Source organism: Hylobates moloch, unplaced genomic scaffold (assembly GCF_009828535.3).
Source record: "Hylobates moloch isolate HMO894 unplaced genomic scaffold, HMol_V3 SCAFFOLD_13, whole genome shotgun sequence".
Classification (NCBI taxonomy): Eukaryota; Metazoa; Chordata; class Mammalia; order Primates; family Hylobatidae; genus Hylobates; species Hylobates moloch.
The window spans coordinates 39,427,985-39,455,905 of record NW_026652288.1 but is presented as its reverse complement, the minus strand read 5'-3'; the positions used below and the strand labels follow the sequence as shown (position 1 = coordinate 39,455,905).

At 41.9% G+C, this 27,921-nt stretch overlaps 2 protein-coding genes and 2 pseudogenes across 2 annotated transcripts; all 4 read right to left on the bottom strand.

Moving 5' to 3' along the window:
• Positions 1-453: 453 nt before the first annotated feature.
• LOC131380950 (zinc finger protein 383-like) lies at positions 454-2,160 on the bottom strand (annotated as a pseudogene).
• Positions 2,161-2,375: 215 nt separating this feature from the next.
• On the bottom strand, positions 2,376-3,071 carry LOC116809515 (zinc finger protein 781). The gene has a single exon (XM_058426184.1). The coding sequence runs from the start codon at positions 2,931-2,933 to the stop codon at positions 2,376-2,378; it is 558 nt and encodes a 185-aa protein (XP_058282167.1). The 5' UTR covers positions 2,934-3,071.
• A 176-nt stretch (positions 3,072-3,247) lies between these two features.
• Positions 3,248-27,921, bottom strand: part of LOC116480763 (prohibitin 1-like) — a 28,902-nt pseudogene continuing 4,228 nt past the window's right edge.
• On the bottom strand, positions 26,210-27,046 carry LOC116480761 (selenoprotein K-like). The gene has a single exon (XM_032753370.2). The coding sequence runs from the start codon at positions 27,044-27,046 to the stop codon at positions 26,744-26,746; it is 303 nt and encodes a 100-aa protein (XP_032609261.1). The 3' UTR covers positions 26,210-26,743.

The window sequence follows — 27,921 nt, the reverse complement described above, 5'->3', positions numbered from 1 at the left end:
CACCATACCCGCTTAATTTTTGTATTTTTAGTAGAGATGGGGTTTTGCCGTGTTGGCCAGGCTGGTCTCGAACTCCTGACCTAAAGTGATCCACCTGCCTCGGCCTCCCAAAGTGCTAAGATTAGAGGCGTGAGCCACCACACCCAGCCTGTCTTGAGTTATTGTCAGAAAATGTACACTGCTTTTTGAAACTTGCTTCAGATATATCACTTCTCATATCAACTTTATTCTAAAAAAATTTACTTACTATATCCATTCAGTGTTTCCAGAGGGAATTTTCTGATTCAACTAAAATAAATTTAAATAAATGTTTCCTCATACTCACTATATTCTAATAATTTTCATTCCAGAATAAATTATCATAGATTTGCAATCAGAGAAATTGTGATGGTAGATTACATTCTATTAATAAAATCTGCATAATTAAATGTTCTTATATAAATATTCCAAGAGTACTAATGAAGGTGATAATCATGACAGCCAATATTTACTGAATACTTTCTATTTGCCAATAACTACTCCAAAAGTCTTTGGATAAACTCATTTAATCTTCACAATAACTTTATCACAATGTAAGAAATTTGTAATCTGAAGTATACAAATTACTTGGTAATAAAACAGACGTGGAAACTGGTGAAAGTATAATGATGCTGAAAAAGATTCGTATTATAGATAAACGCTCTTCTACATTCACAAAGTCGACATAATTATTCTCTATATGCTATTCTCTATGATAAGTCAAATATAATTTTAGTGGTAATAATGTTTTTATTAATAATTGATATCTTATTTTTCCCATATAAATTCTGATGCTTAATAAATTGTGAATTATGAGGCAAAAAAATTTACACAGTCACTGGATTTTCTTCACTTACAAACTGTTTGCTATTCCATAACTGATAATTTCAAAATCAAGGGTTTCCTGTATTAATCACAATATACATTATATAATGTTGAGTATATTGTGAGAGTAGACTTTACACATATCTGGCTTTCATAAGGCTTCTCACCAGTACAAATTCTATTATGAAAAAGGATAGCTGAGGGACAGGTAAAAGTGTTTCCCACATTTCTTATATTTCTGAAGTTTCTCTGCAATGTGAATTTGGTGATATTAGGTACGGATTGTTAAATAAAAAGACGCTATTCAAATACATAAGATTTATCCCTTCATGTATGTATTCTCTGGTGCTTTTTCACCTGTGAAAGACAAGAAGAGGCCTTCTCACATTCGTTACATTCATGGGATTTCTCACCAGCATGAATTCTTTGATGTTTAGTAAGATGCGCCCTCTGCCTAAAGGCCTTCCTACATTCCTGACATTCAAAGGGTTTCTCACCAGTGTGAATTCTCTGGTGTTGAATAAGAGTTGAGCAATCAATAAAGGATTTTCTACATTCTTTACACTGATATCAGGTTTCTCACCAGTGTGAATTCTCTGATGTCTATTAAAGTAGGAAACAAGGAAAGGCCTTCCCACATTCCTTAAACTCATAGGGTTCCTCACCAGTATGAATTAGTTGATGTTGAGTAAGATGGGCTCTTCTGCCTAAAGGCCTTGCTGCATTCCTGACATTCATAGGGTTTCTCATTAGTATGAGTCCTATAGTGTTGAATAAACGTTGAATAACAAAAGCTTTTTTACAATCTTTACATTCATAGGGTTTGTCACCAGTGTGAATTCTCTGATGTTTTTTCAAGTTTGACAGCCAAGTAAAGGTCTTTCCACATTCCTTATATTCATAGGGTTTGACACTGGTATGAATTATTTGACGTTGAGTAAGAGTTGGATAATTATTAAAAACCTTCCCACATTCTTTACACTGATAGGGTTTCTCTCCTTTGTGAATTCTCTGATGTCTGTTAAAATCAGAAAAACAAATGAAGGCATTCCCACATTCATTACATTCATAGGGTTTCTCCCCACTGTGAATTCTTTGATGTCTCATTACATGTGCACTCTGCTTGAAGGCCTTCTTGCATTCCTGACATTCATAAGGTTTTTCATTAGTATGTGTTCTCTGATGTTGAACAAGTGTTGGACAGGAGACAAAAGCCTTCCCACACTGCTTACATTCATAAGGCTTCTCACCAGTGTGAATTCTCTGGTGCTGAATAAGAGCTGAACAATTGTTAAAGGCTTTACCATATTCTTTACATCATAGGGTTTTTCACCAGTGTGAATTCTCTGATGTCTGTTAAAATCAGAAACACAAGTAAAAGCCTTCCCACATTCCTTACACTCATATGGTTTCTCACCAGTATGAATTCTTTGATGTTGAGTAAGATGTGCACTTTGCCTAAAAGCCTTTTTACATTCCTGACATTCATAAGATTTCTCATTAGTATGAGTTCTCTCGTGTTGAGTAAGTGTTCAGCAATTACTGAATGCCTTGCCACATTCCTTACATTCAAAAGACTTCTTACCAGTGTGAATTCTCTGATGCTGAATAGGAGTTGAGCGATTGTTAAATGCCTTCCCACATTTTTTACATTCGTTAAGTCTCTCACCAGTGTGAATTTTCCGATGTCTATTAAAATCAGAAACAGAAGCAAAGGCCTTCCAACACTGCTTACATTTATAAGGTTTCTCACAAGTATGAATTCTTTGATGTCGAATAAGATGTGCACTCTGCCTAAACGTCTTCCTACATTCCAGACATTCATAGGGTTTCTCATTAGTGTGAGTTCTCTTATGTTTAATCAATGATGAACAACAGATAAACACTTTCCCACATTCTTTGCATTCATATGGTTTCCCACCAGTGTGAATTCGATTATGTTGGGTAAGGTGGGCACACTTTCTAAAGGGCTTTCCACATATCTGACATTCATAGGGTTTCTGATTAGCATGACTTACTTGATATTGTGTTAGTTGAAAGTTACAAGCAGTCTCTGCCACATTCTTTAAATACATTGCATTTCTTTGCATTAAAATTTGTCTGATGTTTCATATGATTTGTGTAAAATACAGAGGTGTTCCCACACATTTCATCAAACTTGTCACTGATATGAATTCTTCCCTGTTGAGTAACATTTTCACATTTTTTTTGTTCATAGAGTTTCTTTCCAGTATGAATTATTTGATTTAGAAGAAAATATGTAGGCTGGATGAACTCAGATAATATTTTTTCAAATGGCACAGTTATATGCCTGAAATATTCCTCTGTAGTTTCCTGTTGTCTCTCAAAGAGTCCTTTGCATTTCCAATCATTTCCCAAACAAGATTCCTCAAGGCAAGAACTTCTGACTCTTTCTATTATTTTCCATTTTAATGATTCCTTTTCAAAAGTGCCATTCTTAAGAGGTAACTCCTTGGTCTCATACCTAAACAGCATATCTGAAAGAAAAGAAACATCATGTTTTCCTCTTTTATGAGAAATAAAACTGTATAGAAGCAGTGAAACAGATAATAATGCCCTTAAGGAAGAAATGGCTTAGATAACTTTCAAATCTTGGCATTTAATTTGCAGAAAAAAAAATTGTTGGAATGGCTTATTAATATCAGATAAAACAGACTTCAAGTTACTCTACATTATCAAAGATAATTTTCTCATAATGATAAAAGAGATAACAACTCATCAGCAAGACTTGGCAATCAGAAATGTGTAAGTGCAGAATAACAGAGCCTGAAAATATATGAAGCAAAAATTGACAAAAGTAAAGCAGAAAATAGATAATTCTACAATCATAGTGGAGACTTTACAACCATCTCTCGATAACTGATAGAACGACTGGAACATCCCCCTCTCCCGGAAAATTAGTAAAGAAATAGAGAATATAAGTAACACTGTCCACCACCTTCAACTAGTTGATATATACAAAACGCAATATCAAAAACTGCAGAATGTACATTCTCTTCAAATACCTATACACATTCAAAATAGACCATATGCTGGGCCATTAAACAAGTCTCAATACACTAAAAAGGATCAATGTCACACAGAATATTTTCTTTGATCACAATGGAACTCAGTTTGAAATTACTAAAATATCTGGAACCTGTCCTCCAATACTTGAAAACTAAACAACACACATAGAAATTAGAAAATACTTAGAAATGAACAATATAAAAGTATAGCACACCAAAATGTATGTTATATAGCTAAGGTAACATTTACAGTGAAACCTATAGCTTTAAATGCTTGTATTAGAAAAGAAAAAGGTATAAAATAAACAACCTAAGGTTTTACTGCAAGACAGTAGATGAAGAAGAGCAAAGTAGGCCAGGTGAGGTGGCTCATGCCTGTAATCTTAGCACTTTGGGAGGCTGAGGCAGGTGGATCACGAGGTCACGAGTTCAAGACCAGCCTGGCCAACATGGTAAAACCCCGTCTCTACTAAAAATACAAAAATTAGCCAGGCATGGTGGTGGGTGCCTGTACTCTCAGCTACTCGGGAGGCTGAGGCAGGAGAATCGCTTGAACCCTGGAGGCGGAGGTTGCAGTGAGCCGAGATCGTGTCATTACACTCCAGCCTGGGAAACAAGAGCAAAACTCCGTCTCAAAAAAAAAAAAAAAGAAAAGAGCAAAGTAAATCTACAATTAGTAGAAGTAAAGAAATAATAAGGATAAGAGCAGAAATCAATGAATGAGAAAACTGACCATAACAGGGATAATTAATAGTCAAAAACTGGTTTATGGAATAGATCAGCAAGCTTGATAAATCTTGGAGCCAAACTACCAATAAAAAACAAGAAGAAAAACACAAATATCAGGAATAAAAAGGGGTTTCTAATTATAAATCCTACATAAATAATAAAAGTAATAAACAGATAATTACATAAGAAAATATTATGAACCATTTAATATCCAGAAGTATAAAACGTTAGAGAAAATGGACACATTTCTTGAAAGACACAAACTACCAAGGATCAGTCAAGAAGAAAGAAGTAAAACAAGCCAGGTGCAGTGGCTCACATCTGTCATCCCAGCACTTTGGGAAGCCAAGAAAGATGGATCACTTGAGCCCAGGACTTTGACACCAGGCTGGCCAACATGGCGAAACCCCATCTCTACAAAAAATACAAAAATTAGCCCGGCATGGTGGTGTATGCCTGTAGTCCCAACTACATGGGAAGCTGAGCCCAGAAAGCTGAGGCTGCAGTGAGATGTAATCATGCCACTGCACACCAGCCTGAGTGACAGAGCAAGACCCTGGGAGGGAAGGAAGGAGGAAAGGAAAGGAAAGGAAAAAGGAAAGGAAAGGAAGCATCCAGTGGCATTTACCTCATGAACAAGTCAGCTTAGCATCTGAATATCAATTAATGTAATTCAACATATTAACATATTTTAAAAGTCAAATGACATGATCACTTGAAAATAGAAAATACTTTTAACAAAATTCAACACAGAATCATCATAAAAATTCTTGCCAAACTAAGAACAGAAGAGAACTTACTTTCTCAAGTAAAGGACATCAGTAAAAAATCTACAAGAAATACCATAGTCGGTAAAAAAAATATTGGCTCGCCATGGTGGCTCATGTCTACAATCCCAGCGCTTTGGGAGGCTGAGGTGGGTGGACCATTCAAGGTCAGGAGTTTGAGACCAGCCTGACCAACATGGTGAAACCCCACCTCGACTAAAAATATAAAAATTAGCTGGGCATGGTGGCACATGCCTGTAGTCCCAGCCACTTGAGAGGCTGAAGCAGGAAAATCACTTAAACCCAGGAGGCGGAGGTTGCAGTGAGTCAAGATCACGCCATTGCACTCCAGCCTGTGCAAGAGGGCAAGACTCTCTCTAATAATAATAATAATGAAGAAGTCTTTTTTCCTTAGATCAGAAGTAATGGGAGTGATTAATAGGTTTTTTATCTTAATTATGGTGATGGTTTCATGAGCAAACATATACATATATAAAGTGTATACCATTTGACACATCAAAATTTGTCAAACCATATACTTTATAACATAGCTGGTTCATTATATGTCAATTATGCCTCAATACATCTGCTACCAAAAAAAAAAAAAGTTCTTTGTAAATATTTGAAATACTTTCCATTTGTCAAACTTTTTCTCCCAAGACCTTGGGCCGCTGAGGGAAGGTTTCCACACAATATCTCAAACAAAAGACATCACCACTCTGACCAGTTTGGGCTTCTCTAAAATGCAGTTCTGCTGGGAGTACCCCAACACCCTTACCCACCTGGATACCATCCTGTTTTCCCAGCCATCCAGGGTTCTTTCCCTTATTCCAATAGGGAAATCACTGATGGCTTAGAAATGGCAAGTCCTGCTCAAAGAAATAGGATATTAAAAATAGATAAGCCAAAAAATGTTCTTATTTAGAACTGGTTTAACCTAACGCTAATTCAGGTTCCTCTGAAGACTGATGGAAACAGAAAATCATAATTTGGCAAACACCAGAGTAAATAACTATTGTCAGAGCCAGGTGTAGTGGCACACGCCAGTGGTCCCAGCTACTTGGGAGTCTGAGGCGGGAAGACTGCTTGAATCCAGGAGGTCAAGGCTATAGTGAGCCAAGATCATGCCACTGCACTCGAGCCTGAGTCACAGAGCAAGACCTTGTCTCAGAAAAATAATAACCATAACTGTTCTCTGCAGGAATCATTGATGAAACTAAAGTGATAAAAATGTCATGAGCAAGAGGGTATTTGCAGAGCCTCAAATTTCTTTACAAGTTACTTACTGATTGCAAAGGTAAAAATAGTGGCTTTACTATGCGGAGTCCCAGAGGATACCATTTCAAGCATCAAAACAAGATATTGTTTTTGATTGGCCATTATTTATGTCCTGATACAATACACTGAAAAAGGCATCACTTCTGTAGTATTCTTCCCAAAAATACATAACTTTAAAGTAATCATAAAAATATGGGTCAAGGCCGGGTATGGTGGCTCATGCCTGTAATCCCAGCACTTTGGGAGGCTGAGGCAGGTGGATCACGAGGTCAGGAGATCGAGACCATCCTGGCTAACATGGTGAAACCCCATCTCTACTAAAAATACAAAAAAATTAGCCAGGCATGGTGGCGGGCACCTGTGATCCCAGCTGCTTGGGAGGCTGAGGCTGGAGAATGGCATGAACCTGGGAGGCGGAGCTTGCAGTGAGCTGAGATCGCACCACTTCACTCCAGCCTGGGCGACAGAGCAAGACTCCGTCTCAAAAAAAAAAGGGACAAATCTAAATCCAGGAATAGTCTATGTAATAACAGGCCAGCACAGTTTAAAAGTCTTAATTAGGGTCATAAAAGAGAAAGAACATTTCCAAGATGGAAGACGGCTACAGATACAAGACAACTAAATGCAATGTGGGATCCTGGATCAGTACAAGTGGGATCCTGGATCAGTACCAGGATAATTAATGACATTTGAAAAAAGGATATAGATAACTTAATAATAATATATCAATTTTACTTTTTGGTTTAGATGTCTGTACTATGCTTATGTAAATTGTTAGCATTAGGGAAAACTGACTGAAGAGTAGATGGACATTTGGCATACTGGTTAGTTCTAGCTCTCAAAATTGTTTCAAAATAAAAAGTTTTGGCCAGGCACGGTGGCTCACGTCTATGTAATCCCAACACTTTAGGAGGCCGAGGCAGGCTGATCATGAGGTCAGGAGATCGAGACCGTCCTGGCTAACACAGTGAAACCTCGTCTCTACTAAAAATACAAAAAATTAGCTGGGCGTGGTGGCACATGGCTGTAGTCCCGGCTACTTGGGAGGCTGAGGCAGGAGAATCACTTGAACTCGGGAGGCGGAGATTGCAGTGAGCCGAGATTGCACCACTGCACTACAGCCTGGGAAACAGAGTGAGACTCCATCTCAAAAAAAAAAAATAAGTTTTGGCTGGGCATAGTGGCTCACGCCTGTAATTCCAGCACTTTAGGAGGCCAAGGCAGGAGGATCACTTGAGGCCAGCAGTTCAAGATAAGCCTAGGCAATATAGCAAGACCGTATCTCTATACAAATTACAAAAATTAGCTGGGCACAGTGGCACACTTGTAGTCCCAACTACTTGGGAGGCAGAGGTGAGGGGATCACTTGAGCCCAGGAGTTTGAGGCTGCAGTGAGCCACGATCATGCCACTGTACTGTAGCCTGGGTAAGAGAGTGAGACCTTGACTCAAAATAATAATAAAATAAAATTTAAAAATGGGCCCCAGAAAAGCTTTTAGATAAAAGAATGATAAAGATGTCAGAATACATTCACATTAAGCTGACCTAAGGAGCACAAGGAACAAAGAGACAAATGAGGCGGAAAGGTCTTAGTTAAATTTAAATCTACATGGGCTCTATCTCTACTTATTTGGGTAAGAAAAAGCAAGAAGCCTCAAGACAGAATCAATGTGTCCTCCTGTGAAATGTCAAATTCCTAGAATGTAGCTCTCAAACATAAAAATAACGGGGTATGTGTTTTCCTAAGTTTTAGATGAACCATCACGTCTTAAATCCTACAGGCTGTTATATAAATGTCCTTCGACCATCATCTAGCTCCTAAAAAATCGAGAAAAAAGTCAGTTACATAACGAGCCCAGGGAAAGAGTGAAGGTCAGTGAAGAACAAGAAATATGAAGGTGCCTAAGAGAAGCAATCTATTCCAAGAAAACAAAACTCAAACCAATTTTTTGGACCACAGAACAGAAATTTAGATATTTAATGGAGCCCCAGAATTCCCAGTGGAGAGAACATTTTCTGAATTACAGGGAACAGGTGATCTTACCCAGTGACACAAAGTTGCTGTAGTTCTCCAACATCACATCTCTGTGCAAGTCTCTCTGAGCAGGGCTCAGGCACTCCCACTCTCCCTTAGAGAAATCTATAGCCACATCCCTGAATGTCACCAACCTTTAAAGTCCATTTAATATATGTAATAGTAAACAAAATATATTTTAGGTGAATGATAAGGATATAAAAAAGGATTTACCTGGAAGGCATTCTATAGTAAGCAATAGGTTGAAATTGGAAACTTATAACACAGGAGGGGGCAATAACAAAATGAATACACACATATTGTTGAGCAGTCCTGTGCTGTGAGGTGGATACAACATCCTGCCACTGTGGGAAATTTCTATTAATCAGAACATGTTGAGAAGCAAACAGTGTAAAACAATGTAAATTGAAACTGGGCCGGGCGCAGTGGTTCTTGCCTGTAATCCCAGCACCATGGGAGGCCGAGGTGGGCAGATCACCTGAGGCCAAGAGTTGCAGACTAGCCTGGCCAACATGACGAAACCCCATCTCTACTAAAAATACAAAAATTACCCAGGCATAGTGGCACTTGCCTGTAATCCCAGCTACTCAGGAGGCTGAGGCAGGAAAATTGCTGGAACCTGGGAGGCAGAGGTTGTGGTGAGCCGGGATTGTGCCACTGTGCTCCAGCCTCGGTGACGAGAGCAAAACTCCATCTCAAAAAAAAAAAAAGAAACTCAATAGCTCTACAAACACATGAAACACCATGTGCCTCTGTGCAGTAAAAGGTTAACTCAGCAGGCTTAAAGCTTTGAGTTCAAACTCTGCACATTCCAAAAAAAGAACTGGCCTTTGATGGGCTCCTGGAAAATCATCTCTGTGTCCTTGAATACCCTGTCTGATGAGAGTGTTTTTGTACGCCTAAGACCTTGGGCTCTATCAGGTTGACTTCTGGGGTCCTGGAGACTACGTAGCTAATGTCGGCCAGGTAGACACTCTAAGTATCTCCAATAAAAACCCTGGACACCAGCTGGGCGCGGTGGCTCACGCCTGTAATCCCAGCACTTTGGGAGGCCAAGGCGGGTGGATCACCTGAGGTCAGGAGTTCAAGATCAGCCTGGCCAAACTGGTGAAACCCCGTCTCTACTAAAAATACAAAAATTAGCTGGGCATGTTGGCAGGCGCCTGTAATCCCAGCTACTCGGGAGGCTGAGGCAGGAGAATCGCTTGAACCCGGGAGGCAGAGGTTGCAGTGAGCTGAGATTGCGCTATTGCACTCCAGCTTGGGTGACAGAGCGAGACTCTGTCTCAAAAAAAAGAACCCTGGACACCAAGGCTTGGGTAAGTTTCCCTGGCTGGCAAACCTTCACACATGCTGTCACACACCATGGCTAGAAAAATTAAGGACATCCCCATCAACTCCACCCTGATGGGACACCTGGAATTTTATGACTTGTTTCTCCTCAACTTTGTGGCACCTTTCCCTTTCATGATTTTAATCTGCATCCTTTTAATGTAATAAACTCCAACTGTGGGTATAACAGCTTTTCTGAACCCTGCGAGTCCAATCAAGGAATCACTGAGTCTCACTGCAGTCTTGAAGACCCTCAGATCTGAAGTGGGATTTGCTAGAATGATCCTGACTCACTGAAGCATAGCAAAAACATTGTTTGGAAAAAAAAAAAAAAGAACTATGTGGGAATAGGATTGATGAACCTTTGATACTTGGATGGTTACGGAGTTACCCTTGGTATGAGACAGCAGCTGCACTGCAATCACTTACTAGAAGTAAAATTCACCAATCGAATTGATTTATTTGGTTTTTGTTTGTTTGTTTGGAGACGGGAGTTCGCTATATTGCGCAGGCTGGTCTCAAACTCCCGGGCTCAAGCGATCTTCCTGCCTCAACCTCTCGGTAGCTGGGACTATAGGCATGTACAACTGTGCGCAGCACCAGTGGAACTTAGAAATGATAGACCCGACCTCCAAGGGGTTGGCTCATTAGATACATAAGGAAAATAAGGCAAAATAATGAGAAACAAGCTAAAAATAGAATCCTTTATGTGTCACTTGCAATAGCTAAAATTAAAGTAAAGGAGAGTCAGAGTGGGGCCTGGTGTTGCACCAAGGTCAGACTTTGGCTGGCCTGAGCTATGGCTTCTACCTTGACAGTTATTACCAAAGGGAACATATGTGCTGGAACAACAGACAGCACTCTACAACCACTGATCACTAAAAAGGTAGTGCAGGTGGCAGAGGAGATGGTGAAACCAAGAAACTATTGAAACCAGGGGTCCAACGTCAAAGAGTGGTCTCGTTTTGTAGACTGGTATCATGAGCTTCCTGAAGAACCATTACTAAAATGGACTGTGAGAGTGACTAACTTAGGAGCAACTTCCTCAGTTTTGAATACTGCAGAAGGGAGAAGTATGTTTGCTTTCAGGCAGACCCATGGCTTACTACTGAACAATCACAGATGGCTATATATGATCCAGATACAATGCAATTGTTGTTGAGGGGACAGTTAGCCTAGTCAACTAGATCAAAGCTGCCATAACGGCCAGGTGCGGTGGCTCACGCCTGTAACCCAGCACTTTGGGAGGCTGAGGCAGGTGGATCACTTGAAGTCAGGAGTTCGAGACCAGCCTGGCCAACATGGCAAAAACCCATCTCTACTAAAAATACAAAAGTTAGCCAGGCGTGGTGGTGGGCACTTGTAATCCCAGCTACTTGGGAGGCTGGTGCATGATAATCGCTTAAACCCGGGAAGCAGAGGTTTCAGTGAGCCAAGATCAAGCCACTGCACTGCAGCCTGGGTGACAGAGTGAGATTCATCTCAAAACAAAAACAAAAGCAGAAAAACCTGCCATAACATTAATTTACCCTGAGATGGAGAACTGTCCTTCTTTAAATGCCAAGTGGCACTCCCCAGATGAAGCAGCTGATATGCTGCATATTCAGGATACATCAAGTTGGCTTCATGATCATCAGATGTTTGTGCACTTACCCCAGTTTGAGGCAAATACCATGATTAAGGGGACTCCTTTTGCATGGGCACTCCTTGTAAACTTTACTACTGCAAAATCAAGCAATGGTCCAAGAAGCTGTATCAGATTTGTTGTCTCAGCTTCCCCGTTATGGGCATTATAGAAGCTAAGAAAGTTAGAGTAATTTACAAGACAATGGGGAAGATGAAGGAGGTATCAAGGGACTCTCATCCTAGTAGTGAGTAAACCTTAAAACGGTTATTAAGAAATGGGATTGGTCAAGCACAGTGGCTCACGCCTATAACCCCAGCACTTTGGGAGGCTGAGGCGGGTGGACTGCCTGAGGTCAAGAGTTCAAGATCAGCCTGGCCAACATGGCAAAACCCCATCTCTACTAAAATACAAAAAAAAAAAAAAAAAATTAGCTGGGCTTGGTGGCAGGTGCCTGTAATCCCAACTACTCAGGAGGCTGAGGCAGGAGAATTGCTTGAACCTGGGAGGTGGAGGTTGCAGTGAGCCAAGATCTCCTCACTGCACTCCAGACTGGGCAACAGAGCAAGACTTCATCTTAGCTGGGCATGGTGGCTGACGCCTGTAATCCCAGCACTTTGGGAGGCTGAGGTGGATGGATCACTTGAGGTCAGGAGTTTGAAACCAGCCTGGCCAACATGGTGAAACTCTGTCTATATTAAAAATGCAAAAATTAGCCAGGCATTGTGGTGGGCGCCTCTAATCCCAGCTACTCAGGAGGCTAAGGCAGGAGAATCATTTGAGCCCAGAAGGCAAAGGTTGCAGTGAGCAGAGATTGTGCCACTGCACCCCAGCCTCGGTGAAAGAGCAAGATTGCGTCTCAAAAAAAAAAACAAAACAAAAAAAGAACGGTCTTAACACCACTATTAGATGTTGGGTGGATCAACGGGAGCCCTTGCTGATCACCTACCACTGAAGGGCTCTAAACAAATCTGTTTTATTTCTCTTAATTTGAAGGAATTTAAAACGCTGAAATGCAAAGATGACACTGAGAAACCTGATCTTGAATCACTAAGGCAACAGCCTGACAAATTAGTCAGGATGATTAACCAAGCTGCGACCAAGGCTATATGCATGTGTGTGAGTTAAGACCAGGATGGAAAAGAAACATTTCTAGGACTCCTTGACATGGAGCCCAATGCACTGTGATTCCAAAATCTGTTGGTGACACCCTAATAGGGACTACAGTTAGATTGGGAGGATATGGGGATGCAATGGTTGATCGTTATTAAGGTGAAAGTTTAAATGAAAACTAGAAGGTCTGAATGGACCTTATGTGAAGTGGTTGTGTCTCCTTGCTTGAATACATAATGGGGTAGGGTATTATGTCTGACTGAGGAACACTTCCCCTACCTAGTATTTTAAAGCTAAAGGCATGTAAGTTTGTCCTTCAATCAATGTTACTAGACAGGCCAAACAGGAACCTATAGAATTGCTGAAGCCCACATAGGTTGTTAATTTTTTTTTTTTTTTTGAGATGGAGTCTTGCTTTGTCACCCAGGCTGGAGTGCAGTGGTGCAATCTCAGCTCACTGCAACCTCCACCTCCTGGGTTCAAGCAATTACTGTGCCTCAGCCTCCCAAGTAGCTGGGATTACAGACATGCGCCACCATGCCTGGCTAATTTTTGTATTTTTAGTAGAGACGGGGTTTCACCATGTTGGCCAGGCTGGTCTTGAACTCCTGACCTCAGGTGATCCACCCGCCTTGGCCTCTCAAAGTGCTGGGATTACAGGCATGAGCCACCACGCCCGGCCAACATAGGTTGTTAATTTGAAGCTGTATAGAATACCTGGTAGATACAAGAGATTACCACTTTATTAATAACATGTTAGAAGCTAGAGTGCTGGTACCAACAAATTCTCTATACAATAACCCTGTTAGGTGTGCGCCAAAGGGGGAGACTAACAGTAGGTTGTTGAGGCTTGAATGAAGTAGTACCACCGAATTAAAGGACACCAGTACTCTGACTGATCTTGCAAATGCTTTTTTCATTATCCCAATCTTGGGAAGGAGACAACCATAGTTTGCCTTCACGAGGGGAAGATCCCAATTTATAGCTACTGTATTTTCACAGGTTATTTGAATTCACTAGCTTACTATTACAATTTGATTAGGAAAGTGTGGGCTTGAGACCGGTCCTAAGTGTAACAATATACTACATTGATGATAATGATAACATCAGAACCTGAAAAACAAATTAGGACTGATTCCCAGCAGGGAAGGCCCACACAGAGAGGTAGCATAGCATGTAGACTCTATCCGATGGCCACTGGTAGCCCTGGGATCCTACAAAAGGATCCTGGCAGTGGATAGACACACTTCCTCTGTGGTAGATGTAAAGGCTCAAAATACTATAAAACACCTTGAATAGAAACGTGCCAACTGGCATTACCGTGTTATATTTCTTCAGACCAAGGGAAACACTTTACACCCCGCAGTGTCCAACAATGTCCAAAGAGTTCTCACATCAATTGGATATACCATGTTGCATATCATCCTCAAAGTAGTGGTTTGCTAGACAATTAGAATAGGAGAGCGATAGAGTTGGTGGCTAAAGTAAGGGAAAGTAAAGTATGGGCTGGCTTGCATTCATGAGGGTGTGCTTACTCTCAAGATGGGGAGAGCCAAGGACAGTCTCCACTAGATGGATGCCTCTACTGTCCTGGGCGATTAGGAGGAGAGGGTGCATGGCCGAATGCTGGCACAGTTACACAAACCTTCCCCAAATAACCTCAAATTTCTTTTTTCCTACCTGATGCAGTGGCCCTGGGACTATGACTGTAACTCCAAGTGACAGAAGCAGGGATGATCCCTAAACAAGAAACTGGAACTTTACCTTTCAATCTTTTTAAAAATGTTGTTTATTTATTTTTAGAGATGGGGTCTTGATATGTTGTCCAGGCTGGACTTGACCTCCTGGGCTCAAATGGATCCTCCCACCTCAGCCTCCCGAGTAGCTGGGACTACAGGCACATACCACCATACCTGGCTAATGAAGTAACAGTGAAAAAGACTGGCTTGAGGGAGAATTTAGCCAACTATCAGCTAATTTCTATGCTCAATAGTTCTGTACAAGTTTATCATGTGGCACGTAACAGTAGATTCAAGGAGGGAAATGAGTAATCAAATTAATACAAAAATATGAGAATGCATGTAATGGCTTTATCAGATAGGTTAGTTGTTTCTTTAAATCCATTGCTACTCCATACTGGCTCCTTGAAATGATAGCCATCTACATCCTGATACTATTGCTGTTTCTGTCATATAAATGTCATATCAAATGTAGATGCTCAGATAGTTTTGCTGTAAGAGAGCCTAAGCCAAGGCCTGGGTGAGTGGACAGGTAACTCAGTACACCTGGAATGCGCAAATCCTGCACGTTCCAAAGAAAGAACTGGCCCTTGACTGGCTCTTGGGAGATAACCTCTGAGCCCTTAAAATATCCTACCTGATAAGAGTGTTTTTGTATGCCACAGGCCTTGGAGCATGCTGTATCAGTTTGACATCTGGGAACTGGAGACTGAGTAACTAAAGTCAGGCATTGAGTGATATATCTCTGCAAGACTGACTCCCCAATAAAAACCCTGGAAACTAAGGCTCAAGTGAGCTTCCCTGACTGGCAATAGTTCACACACTGTTGTGACATGTCATTGTTAGGAGAATTAAGTGTGTCCCTGTACAGCTCCTCTGGAAGCAGCCACCTGAAAGCTTGTACCTGTACAAGCTAACCTTTGTCCTAACCTTTGTCCATGTACCTTTTCTTTCTGGTGACTTTAGTATGTATCCTTTTACTAGAATAAACCATAACCATAAGAATAACAGCTTTTCTGCATCTTAGCAAATATTTGAGGCTGATAGTGTCTAAAGTTCTTAATACAGTTTCTCCTTTTACAAAATTAAATTGAACATTTGAGGGAATCTTCTCAAAATATCTTATTAAAACCTCTATCTTGTAATAAATATGTTAATTAGCTTGATAGTGGCAATGACTTCACAATGTGCATTTCTATCAAAAGATTAAATTGTACACCTTAAATATATAAAATTTTTATGTGTCAATTATACCTCAGTAAAGATGGGCAGGGAGTACCTCCATCTCAGTGGTCCCCAGCATTTTTGGCATCAGGGACTGGTTTCATGGAAGACAATTTTTCCACAGACTGGGGACAAGGTGGTTTCAGGATGATTCAAGTGCATTACATTTATTGTACACTTCGTTTCTATTATTATTACATTGTAATATATAATGGAATAATTATACAACTCACCATAATGTAGAATCAGTAGGAACCCCGAGCTTGTTTTCTGCAACTAGATGGTCCCATCTGGGGGTGACGAGAGACAGTGACAGATCATCAGGCATTAGATTCTCATAAGAAGCCCACAACCTAGATCCCTCACATGCACAGTTCACAATAGGGTTCACGCTCCTATGAGAATCTAATGCTGCCGCTGATCTGACAGGAGGTGAAGCTCAGGCAGTAATGTGAGTGATAGGGGGCAGTTGTAAATACAGAGAAAGCTTTGCTCACTTCCCTGCCACTCACCTCCTGCTGTGTGGCCTGGTTCATAACAGGCCAAAGACCAGTACTGGTCTGTGGCCCAGGTTTTGGGGACCCCTGCTCTATCTTATTAAAGAGGATACAAATAAATTTGAAGATTTCCTTGCAGAAGATGCAAATAAATTTCAAGAATTATGAAACAACAACTACTAAAGAAATTTCAATAGAGAGGTAAGATGCTACTTAAAATCAAGGATTTGAATGGTAGAGCAACAAAGAAATATCATTTCCCAGTTATGAGATTAGCAAAATGAGACAACTGGTTACACCCCATATGATTACATGAGAAATAATCTCAGGGCATCCTGCACATAAGATTATATTTAGAAAAATGTACGAGCATGTACAGGCATGCCTTAAACTCAGCAATTATATATCTTAGATTCTATTCAAATGAAGACTTAAATGTGTACAAAGAGGAAACAGTTTAACAAACTATTATTGTATTCATGTAATGAAAAACAAGGTAGTCATAAAAATGATAGCTTTGCCAGGCACAGTGGCTCATGCCTGTAATCCCAGCACTTCGGGAGACTGAGGCGGGTGGATCATGAGGTCAGGAGATCAAGACCATCCTGGACAACATGGTGAAACCCCATCTCTACCAAAAATTACCAAAAAAATTAGCCGGGTGTGGTAGCATGCACCTGTAGTCCCAGCTACTCAGGAGGCTGAGGCAGAAGAATCGCTTGAACCCAGGAGGGGGCATCCATTGCCACACCTGGCGACAGATGAGGCTCACTCAAAAAAAAAAAAAAAAAAAAAATACTTTGAACTGTAATTCCAGCACTTTGGGAGGCCAAGGTGGGAGGATCACTTGAAACCAGGAATTCATGACCAGCCTGGGCAATGTAGAGAGACCCTGTCTCTAAAATATATGTGTGTGTGTGTATGTATCTATATATCTATATCTATATCTATATCTATATATAGATATAGATATAGATATAGATATAAAAACTAGCTGGGTGTGGTAGCACACACCTATAGTCCTAACTACTTGGGAGGCTGAAGCAGGAGAATCCTTGAGCCCAGGACACTGAGGCTGCAGTGAGCTATGATTGTACCATTGCACTCCAGCCTGGGTGACAAAGGGAGACCCCATCTCAAATCTCAAAAAAAAAAAAAAGTTTCTCCTTAATTTGTAACATGAAAAATCTTTTACAATTTTCTAGTGAACAGAGAGCATTATTAAACAGAATAGTCATTGTCATCCTAGAGTTATCAAACAGAATAGTGATTGTCAACCACTTTTAGCAGAAAACCCACACGTGTGGATATATATAAGATCTGGAAAGATTTTTCGCTGTTGTTGTACTATAGCTAATCTTTACTTTGTGATTTTCCATATTTTCTGAGTTTTTGCATTGAGGATATACTATCTTTTACCATCATAAAAAACACCACTAAGCCCAGGCAACATGGTAAAACCTCATCTCTACTAAAAATACAAAAATTAGCTGGGCATGATGGTGCATGCCTATAGTCCCAGCTACTCAGGAGGCTGTGGCGGGAGGATGGCTTAAGCCCAGCAGGTCAAGGCTGCAGTGAGCCATAATTGCACCACTGCATTCCAGCCTGGGAGGCAGAGTGAGACCCCATTTCCAAAACAAAAAAAAGAGTCAAAAAGTTTTAAAAAATTAAGAAGTTCATAAAGTAAAAAAAGTTACAGTAAGCTAAAGTTAATTTATTATTGAAGAAAAACATTTTCACTTATTTAGTGTAGCCTAAGTATACAGTGTTTATAGTCTATAGTGGGGTACGGTACTGTCCTAGCCCTCAGATTCACTCACCATTCACTCACTGACTCACCTAGAGCAACTTCCAGTCCTGCAAGCTCCATTCGTGGTAAATGCCCTGTACCATTTTTTACTTTTTATACCCCCCCTTTTTTTTTTTTTTTTGAGACAGAGTCTTGCTCTTGTCGCCCAGTCTGGACTGCAATGGCACAATCTCAGCTCACTGCAACCTCCGCCACCCAGGTTCAAGCGATTCTCCTGCCTCAGCCTCCCGAGTAGCTGGGATTACAGGCACCTGCCACCACACCTAGCTAATTTTTGTATTTTTAGTAGAGACAGGTTTTCGCCACATTGGCCAGGCTGGTCTCGAATCCCTGACCTCGTGATCCGCCTGCCTTGGCCTCCCAAAGTGCTGGGATTACAGGGGTGAGCCACTGCGCTTGGCCTGTTCCATATGTTTACTGTACCTTTTCTGTATTTAGATATATTTAGATACATAAAATCACTGTGTTGCAATTATCTACAGTATTCAGTACAGTAAAATTCTATACAGGCTGGTGGCCTAGGAGCTCTAGGCTATACCATATAGCCTGGGTGTGTAGTAGGCTATCCCATCTAGGTGTATGTAAGTCCACCCTCTGATGTTCACACAATGATGACATCACCTAACAACAACATTACCTAACAACAGAAGAATGTATCCCTGTTCTTAAGTGATGTCTGACTGTATATCTAACATTAAAAGTTTATTTACAAAAATAAACTTTATTTACAAAAAAAGTTTATTTAAAAATTACATGGCATAAGGCCGGGTGCAGTGGCTCACGTCTGTAATCCCAGCACTTTGGGAGGCCAAGGTGGGCGGATCACCTGAGGTTAGGAGTTTAAGACCAGCCTGGCCAATATGGTGAAACTCTGTCTCTACTAAAAATAGAAAAAAAAATTAGCCAGGCATGGTGACGGGTGCCTGTAATCCCAGCTATTCGGGAGGCTGAGGCAGGGGAATTGCTTGAATCCAGCAGGCGGACGTTGCAGTGAGCCGAGATTGCGCCACTGTACTCCAGCCTGGACGACAGAGAAAGACCTAGTCTCAAAAAAAAAAAAAAAAAAATGACATGGCATAATGCTTACGACACAAAATCTCATTATCTCCAGAGAGTTTCTATGTATTCAAGATGGTTTTCTCATAAAACGGCAGAGGTTACTGTGGTCAGAATATCACCTTCTCACAAGCCCACAAGGAAAAGCATCTGTGTTTCTCTAGTTCCTGTCACACCTTAATCTATTTCTGTATAGATTATATGTCCCTTGCTAGATTGAGAGAAACTTAACTAGGGCTTTCTAATCACTTCATTTCTCCCAAGTATTAGCACAGAGTCATTGATATCTCTGGCATTAATAAATGCTTAATATTTTACCTAAAAATTCTATACTTAGGAAGTTATCAATAAACGAAACTTAGAAAAGTGCAAAATTTAGTGAACACAAGAATATATCACAGAACAGTTACATGACAGATGACTGCGTTACCATTAACAGCTATGAGCAAACATTTTAAGTAAAAAGGAAAGATATACATGACGAATTACTACGTAAGGGGGCAGGTCTTTAAAAGAACCTATAATTTGGCTGAGAGCGGTCGCTCATGCCTGTAATCCCAGCACTCTGGGAAGCTGAGGTGGGTGGATCACGAGGTCAGGAGATCGAGACCATCCTGGCTAACATGGTGAAACCCCGTCTCTACTAAAAATACAAAAAAAATAGCTGGGTGTGGTCGCGGGCACCTGTAGTCCCAGCCACTCGGGAGGCTGAGGCAGGAGAATGGCGTGAACACAGGAGGCGGAGGTTGCAATGAGCTGAGACAGCACCACTGCACTCCAGCCTGGGTGACAGAGCGAGACTCTATCTCAAAAAAAAGAAAAAAAAAAAAAAGAGATTGAGACCATCCTGGCCAACATGGTGAAACCCCGTCTCTCCTAAAAATACAAAAATTAGCTGGGTGTGGTGGCATGTGCCTGTAGCCCCAGCTACTCTGGAGGCTGAGGCAGGAGAATCACTTGAACCCGGGAGGTGGAGGTTGCAGTGAGATCGTGCCATTACACTCCAGCCTGGTGACAGAGCGAGACTCCATCTCAAAAAAAAAAAAAAAAAAAAAAAAAAACTATAATTTTAGAAGAGCATATAACACAATAATTTAAAATGCAGCTTGGAGGCCAGATGCGTTGGCTCATGCCTGTAATCCCAGAACTTTGGGAGGCCAAGGGGGGCAGATCGTTTGAGCCCAAGAGTTCGAGACCAGCCTGGGCAACATAGTGAGACCCTGTCTCTACAAAAAAAAAATACAAAAATCAGCCATGTGCAGTGGTGCACACCTGTAGTCTTAGCTACTCGGGAGGCTGAGGTAGGAGTATCACTTGAACACAGGAGGTCAAGGCTGCAGTGAGCTGAGATTGTACCACTGCATTCTAGCCTGGGTAACAGAACAAGACCCTGTCTCAAAAAAATAGAATAGAATAGAATAAATAAAATAAAATATAAAATAAAACAAAATAAAATGCAGCTATGCTTATAGATGCCTGTGATGTAACTCTTGATATGTGGATTTTCAGAAAGTCACCAAATGAAGAAACAGAGAGCACACTGGGGAAGAGCTCAAGTGAAGCCAGACTGTCGGAGTTTGCACTCCAGATCTGCTGTGCACCAGCTTAGGCAAGTTACTTCACATCTTTGTGTTATATATTCTAGCACATGAATGGAGACGAATTTTTCTAATTCTTTCCATTTGGGAGGCACAAATTTTTTCTAAGTTCACATCTATGGTTAAACCAGGCATTCTAGTCTTCGATTCTAGAATAGTGGAACTAAATCTTTTTAGGCCACAAATGTATACCTTTGAAGTCAGAATAAATTCTACACCTCTTTCAGGAAAAAAATTTTCAAGGGATTTGTGGCTAATATATGAAGTAAATGACCTGCAGATTAAAAACTCCTGTTCTATACTACTTGAGCGTCTAGCTCTGTTTCTTATTTGCAAGTATCTATCACAATTAATTTTGTATTTTTGTTTTTCCTGATCCATAGATAACTTAGCACAAAATATAATCATAACAGTTGGTGTATTAATAAATTGAATATATTTTATGTGCCAATATACTTAAGGGCTTTACATGTATCAATTTAGTCATTCTAACAAACCTACAGGTGAGTGCTATCATTCCCTCCATTTTACAGATGAGGAAAGTGAGATGCAGAGAATTACATTTCCCTAGAACACACAGATATTAAGGTCCCCACATGGCCTAGGAGGTGCTTGAGTAAAAAAAGAAAAGCATACCACCTCTTATGGTCTAGGTAGATATATGGCCTAAAACAAATCATGCTGGCAAATCTCAAGCCAAACTTGATCATTATAACAAAGTGGAAAGTGCATTTCAGAGAAAAACAAACAAGAGAGTAATTAACAGAAGAAAGAAATCTCCCCTCACCTTGAACATGGCTTTTACATACACAATAGCCATGCTTCCCTGCTCCTCAGGGCACTTCTGGAAAAACACAGACTGGAGAAGGAGAAAGGAATTAGGAGAAACCAGTTTTGTGTCAACATAAACTGAGGCCTGCTCTCCAGGTCCTCTGCCTGTGTACACAGACAGAAGTCAGAGAGAGACCAGCATCTTTTACTCATCTTTGTGTCAAAAAGAAAAGTCAGGATGGAAGCTACCTGGAGCTGCCACTTCTCAGAGGTCTCAGATACCTAACTGAGATAGTCCAGGCATGGTAGGGCTTCTAGGAAGTGTAATTTTCTCCACAGGGCTTCCAGAAGGATTCATGACAATGGAATTCCGATTTCTGGTGACTCTCAGGTGTCTTCCCTTCTTTTTTTTTTTTTTTTTGAGATGGAGTCTTGCTCTGTCACCCAGGCTGGAGTGCAATGCACGATCTCAGCTCACTGCAACCTCTGCCTCCTGGGTTCAAGTGATTCTTCTGCCTCAGCCTCCCCAGTAGCTGGGACTACAGGCGCCTGCCACCACGCCCAGCTGTTTTTTGTATTTTAGTAGAAATGGGGTTTCACCATGTTGGTCAGCTTGGTCTTGAACTCCTGACCTCAGGTGATCCACCCGCCTCAGCCTCGCAAAGTGCTGGAATTACAGGTGTGAGCCACCGCTCCCAGCGTTTTCCCTGAATCTCCTCCAGCTCTAAAATTCTAGCCCAAGACCAGAGCTGTGGGTCAGGGTTAATCAATCACTATTAGCTGTTTACTTTCACCCTGTATCTATGATCTTGAGAGTCTCCCCTACCCCACAGCATCACCCTACCCGATATTAATCTATCCCCCAACCCTAACCACACCCACACACCCACACCTCATCCCATGCCCCCCACCCCTACAGAGACAGTAATCTCAGGGTGCCACTGACTGTAGAGAGCTTCCAACATTACCCTAAAAGGCTTCTCTCTGGATTTGTCCACCTCATAGAAATAAAAAGGAGGACTGGCTCTCCCCGCTGATTTTAGGTCCTATGGCCTCTGTAAACTATAAACTCACACACATAGCACATAACAACTCTATCCAAACCCCTACGCTAAGAGACTTGCCCAAATTCTAGAATAGCTTCCAGCAGTTTAACACCATGTTTCTAGGCTGACCCCAGTCTTCCTTAAAATGCCTGCCTGACAAAGTTTAATGCTGCCTGGAGAATTTACTATTTGTTCCAGCTAAAAACCTAGTGGTAGGCAGACAGGCCCCTAAACTCCCTTTTAAAAGTAACTGTTTTTGGTCTGGCGTGGTGGCTCACGCCTATAATCCCAGCACTTTGGGAGGCTGAGGTGGGTGGATCACTTAAGGCCAGGAGTTCATGACCAGGCTGGCCAGCATGGTGAAACACCATCTCTACTAAAAATACAAAAATTAGCCAGGTGTGGTGGCGTGTGCCTGCAGTCTCAGCTACTCTGGAGGCTGAGGAAGGAGAATCGCTTGAACCCAGGAGGCCGAGGTTGCAGTGAGCCAAGATTGTGCCACTGCATTCTTGTCTGGTTAACAGGGTGAGACTCTGTCTAAAAAAAAAAACTAACTGGTTAAAGAGGGAGTTCAGGCGCCTGTCTTCCTACCACTAGGAAAGCTTATAATTATAAATGCTTTCTGTGCCCTTTGAGATGTATATCTACCATGTGTCACTCAGAACTATTTCCTCAAGGACCTGAGAGTCTTCCAAATGCAAACATTCAGGGACATAACTCCCAGTCCCTCTGGAAGAATAAGGGCCTAACTTTGGTGGGTGCAGTGCTCCAAGCTGCACCACTTGGCCTTCTGTCATAAAGATTTGAGAACTTTGCTTGATACTTAATTATGAAAAAACAAACAAATAAATAAAAAATTAAAAAGATCTGGGAACTGACTGGTGTGGTAGCTCATGCCTGTAATCCTAACAATTTGGGGAAGCCGAGGCGGGAGAATCGCTTGAGCTCAGGAGTTTGAGACCAGCCTGGGCAATATAGTGAGATTGCCTCTACAAAAAAAATTTTTTAAATTACCAGTTTAGTCACACTTACCTGTAGTCCTAGCTACTAGGGGGCTGACACGGGAGTATCGCTTCAGCCCAGGGTGTCGAGGCTACTGGAAACCACAATCGCACCACCGCACTCCAGCCTAGACAACACAGCCAGACCCTGTCTTTAAAAAAAAAAAAAAAAAAAAAAACGGGGGCGGGGAGGCTAGGTGCGGTGGCTCACGGCTGTAATCCCAGAACTTTGGGAGGCCGAGGCAGGCGGATCACGAGGTCAGGAGATCAAGACCACAGTGAAACCCCGTCTCTACTAAAAATATAAACAATTAGCTGGGCGTGGTGGCTGGCAGCCGTAGTCCCAGCTGCTCCGGAGGCTGAGGCGGGAGAATGGCGTGAACCCGGGAGGTGGAGCTTGCAGTGAGCAAAGATCACGCCACTGCACTCCAGCCTAGGCGACAGAGCGAGACTCTGTCTCAAATAAAATAAAATAAAATCTGTTTTAGTGTCTGTTTATCTTTGAATCATATAAACAGAATAATATACTATGTAGTGTTTTGTATCTAGCTTCTTTCACTTAGAATTTTTAAGGTGCATCCATGTTGTAACATGCACAATTGCTAAGTAAAATTCTTTATTAATATTTTTAATGTTTTTAGAGACAGAGTCTCACTCTGTCACCCAAGTTGGAGTGCAGTGAGCTGGGACTACAGATGCATGCCACTGCACCTGGCTAAATTTTTTTTTTTTTAATTATTTTCTGTAGAGACAGGCTCTCGCCATGTTGCCCAGGCTGGTCTCAAACTCCTGGGCTCAAGCGATCCTCCCGCCTCGGCCTCCCAAAGTGTTGGGATTACATGCGTGAGCCACCGCATCTGGCCAAATAGTTTCTTTCATTACATCTTTTAGTTGGCTTTAAAAAATATATAAAGACTACAAATTTCCAGATCTTAATTTTGTACTCAATTTCTTAATAATTTTATCATTAGGCTGGGCAAGGTGGCTCACGCCTGTAATCCCAGCACGTTGGGAGACCGAGGCAGATGGATCACGAGGTCAGGAGTTCAAGACCAGCCTGGCCAATATGGTGAAACCCCGTCTCTACTAAAAATACAAAAAATTAGCCGGGCATGGTGGCGCACGCCTGTAGTCCCAGCTTATTCAGGAGGCTGAGGCAGAAGAATCGCTTGAGTCCGTGAGGCCGAGGTTGCAGTGAGCCGACCTCATGCCACTGCACTCTAGCCTGGGCAACAGAGGGAGACTCCACCTCAAAAAAAATTAATAATAATTTTATCATTTAAATGTATGTGCAAAGTCAATGTTTTGAAATACTTGGAGGAACTTTGAGAGAAGCACAGGCTTTTTTACATCCCAAAGACATTGTGGCCTGGGGAAACTGGAACAAATTAGCCGAATGAATCTGGTACTAGGCTCACTGAGGAACGGTACAGCCTTAACAGGCTCCAGGACTTCTCTGAGCCAAGGTTTGCTTTTCAGAAAGTGGAGTTATAGCGCCTCACCTGGAATCTTGAACTCCAAATTATGATCTCTCCACGGTAGTCAACGGGGCTTCATAAATTATTCCTTAATCCGAGGCTTCTCAAATCTGTTGTGTTCCCTAAACAACAGAATAAATGCCTACTCTGAGGGTCTGACACAAAAGCAGGAGTCCCACAAAATAAGTTCCTTTAAAATATTTCTTCCTGTATTTAAAATTCACACTGATTTGGTATTCTATACAACAATAAATTTATCTTTTATACCGAAATCCTGTTTTATAGTATTTATGAGATCAATTATTTAGCCTTTTCTTTTCCAAATTTTCGAGTAAACTGACGTCCTGGAAGAAGCACCCTTATTTTCACCATTTTACAGTCGAAGAAGGGAAGATTAGAGGGGGTGAATCCGAGACTTTCATTCAAGTGACGACTCCTCGCGGGCACTCACTCTCGCTCGCACTACAATCAGATCCTCCATGCGGCTTTCACACACTCTGTCACACTCGCAGCCAGAATCCCTTCGGATGGACTCTTGCAAACCTCCAGCCCCATCCCGGGATCCGTCGCGTCTTCTACAGCCACCAGGCGGGCCAGCGTCCAGGACGCCCAAGCATTCTAAACCGTTAGGAATCAGTGGCTGGACTCACCGCGTCACAAAAGCATAAACTGTGACCCGATGAGTCTGCGCACTCGGAAAACAAGAGAACGCTCCCACGTCTCCGGGCGCAGCTTGTGCCAGCGACTATTAGGTAAGGGGGGCAGCTGAGAAAATTCAAGCAATCTCCCCGCAACCGGTTCCGCCATGTTTGTGGGCTCGTAGCCCGGAATACATTTCCCAGAGGCCTTCGCGGCCGACGTGCTTCGCGCAGGAACGCGCCGCCTCCCGACCGGAGAACGCCGTAATAGAGCTGCTCAAAGCGCGGTGCTCAGCCCTAGGAGGCTCAGGGCTGCCCGAGGGGCTTAGTCCCAGAGCCCGTGTTGTCAGGAGCTGAGCATGTGAATAGGGCAGTCGAAAGACCGTGTGTGTCCGTGGCTTTTAAATACACCCCGAACGTCTATCTCTTTTAACTGGAGTATTTAATTTATTTACATTTAATATAGCCACTGATAGATTTAACGCTGCCGTTTTATTATATATATATTTTTTAGTGCTAAATACACAGCCTTTTATTTATTTTCTTCATGTTCAATCTTTTTGTGAATTTAAAGATGAGGAGGCCGGGGGCAATGGCTCACACCTGTAATCCTAGTACTTTGGGAGGCCGAGGCGGGCGGATTGCCCGAGCTCAGGAGTTCGAGACCAGCATGGGCAAAACGGTGAAACCCCGTCTCTACTAAAATACAGAAAATTAGCTGGACGTGGCGGCGTGCGCCTGTAGTCCCAGCTACTCGGGAGGTTGAGGCAGGAGAATCGCTTGAACCCGGGAGGCAGAGGTTGCGGTGAGCCGAGATCGCACCACTGCACTCGCCGGGGCAACAGAGTGAGACTCTGTCTCAAAACCACAACAAGAACAACAACAACAAAAACTATATTAATACTTTAATAAACTATACTCAAAAGATAATGAGACAAACATGCATTTGTGGAACTGCATGTCAGTCAGGCCAGTTCCCTGCAGAAGGAATTCCCAGCATGACCTCATTCATCTGTGAGGACACAGAGCAGTCCTTGTTTAGACACACACTTTCATCTACTGCTCCAGCATGGCCAGCACTCCACTTCTTGATGGTTTCCTTCTGCTATGAATATGCGTGTCCAGTTGCTTCTTAGAGCAGACATTTACCTTCCTCATATCCACCAGCCATTGGAGGAGGACTGGGGCCACCCAGATGACTGATTGGACCCATTCTTCCGGGAGGGTTTCCCAGTGGCCCTCTTCCATCATCATCGTATCTGGAATCAGACGAGTTTCCATAGCTTCTTCTCTTTTTCAAATCTTGCTGAAGCAGAGTTTTCAAAAACAAAACCACAAACTCAGCTATTCCCCAGAAGAAATCTGTTATCAAAGATAATCTCCATGGAGACTGACTCCAGCTGTCCAACACTTGTGCGTTTGAGATGTAAACCATCTTGCCCCCATTCCCCACTTCGGAGCCTTATTTATTACTTTTTAAAAACCAGGTCTCCCTATGTTGCCCAGGCTGGCCTTGAACTCCTGGGTTCAAACGATCCTCCTGCCTATGCCTCCCAAAGTTCTGGGATTACAGGCGTTAGCTCCTGGCATTTTAATTTATTTTCTTTTTGTGGCATGTTTCCTTTTTCTTTCCTTTCTTTATGTTGGATTGATGTATTACTATTCCAATTTTCTCTTTAATAGTTTGTAGGTTCTTTTAGTCATTACTCCAGGAATTTTAATAAATCCAAATTTATCAATACTCTGACTCTCCTCTCACAGAATGCATTCAATTTCATATGCCCTCTTAGATTTAAAATACAAGATATCAGTTACATATTTGTTTTATTTAAAAAACCTCTCTGGGCCGGGCGTGGTGGCTCACGCCTGTAATCTCAGCACTTTGGGAGGCCAAGGTGGGCGGGTCACAAGGTCAGGAGATCAAGACCATCCTGGCCAACATGGTGAAACCCTATCTCTACTAAAAATACAAAAATTAGCTGGGTGTGGTGGCGCATGCCTCCACACCCAGCTAATACCAGTAGAATACCAGCTACACAGGAGGCTGAGGCAGGAGAATCGCTTGAACCAGGGAGTCAGAGGTTGCGGTGAGCTGAGATTGTGCCACTGCATTCCAGCCTAGTGACAGAGACTCCTTCTCAACAAACAAAAACCTCTCTGATGTTATACTATTATTTTGTCAGTATTCATTTACATTTACTCAGAACATTAACATAAATATAAGTGGTGTTCAAATAAACAGAATGTTTAGGTTTTGTCAGAGAAATAAAGTGGCGCTGGGTGCAGTGGCTCATGCCTGTAATCCAGTGC

Bases quoted from the DNA above. Each gene is read 5' to 3' on its own strand.
- LOC116809515 (XM_058426184.1), bottom strand. From the start codon at position 2,933: ATGCAAAGAAATGCAATGTATTTAAAGAATGTGGCAGAGACTGCTTGT.
- LOC116480761 (XM_032753370.2), bottom strand. From the start codon at position 27,046: ATGGTTTACATCTCAAACGCACAAGTGTTGGACAGCTGGAGTCAGTCT.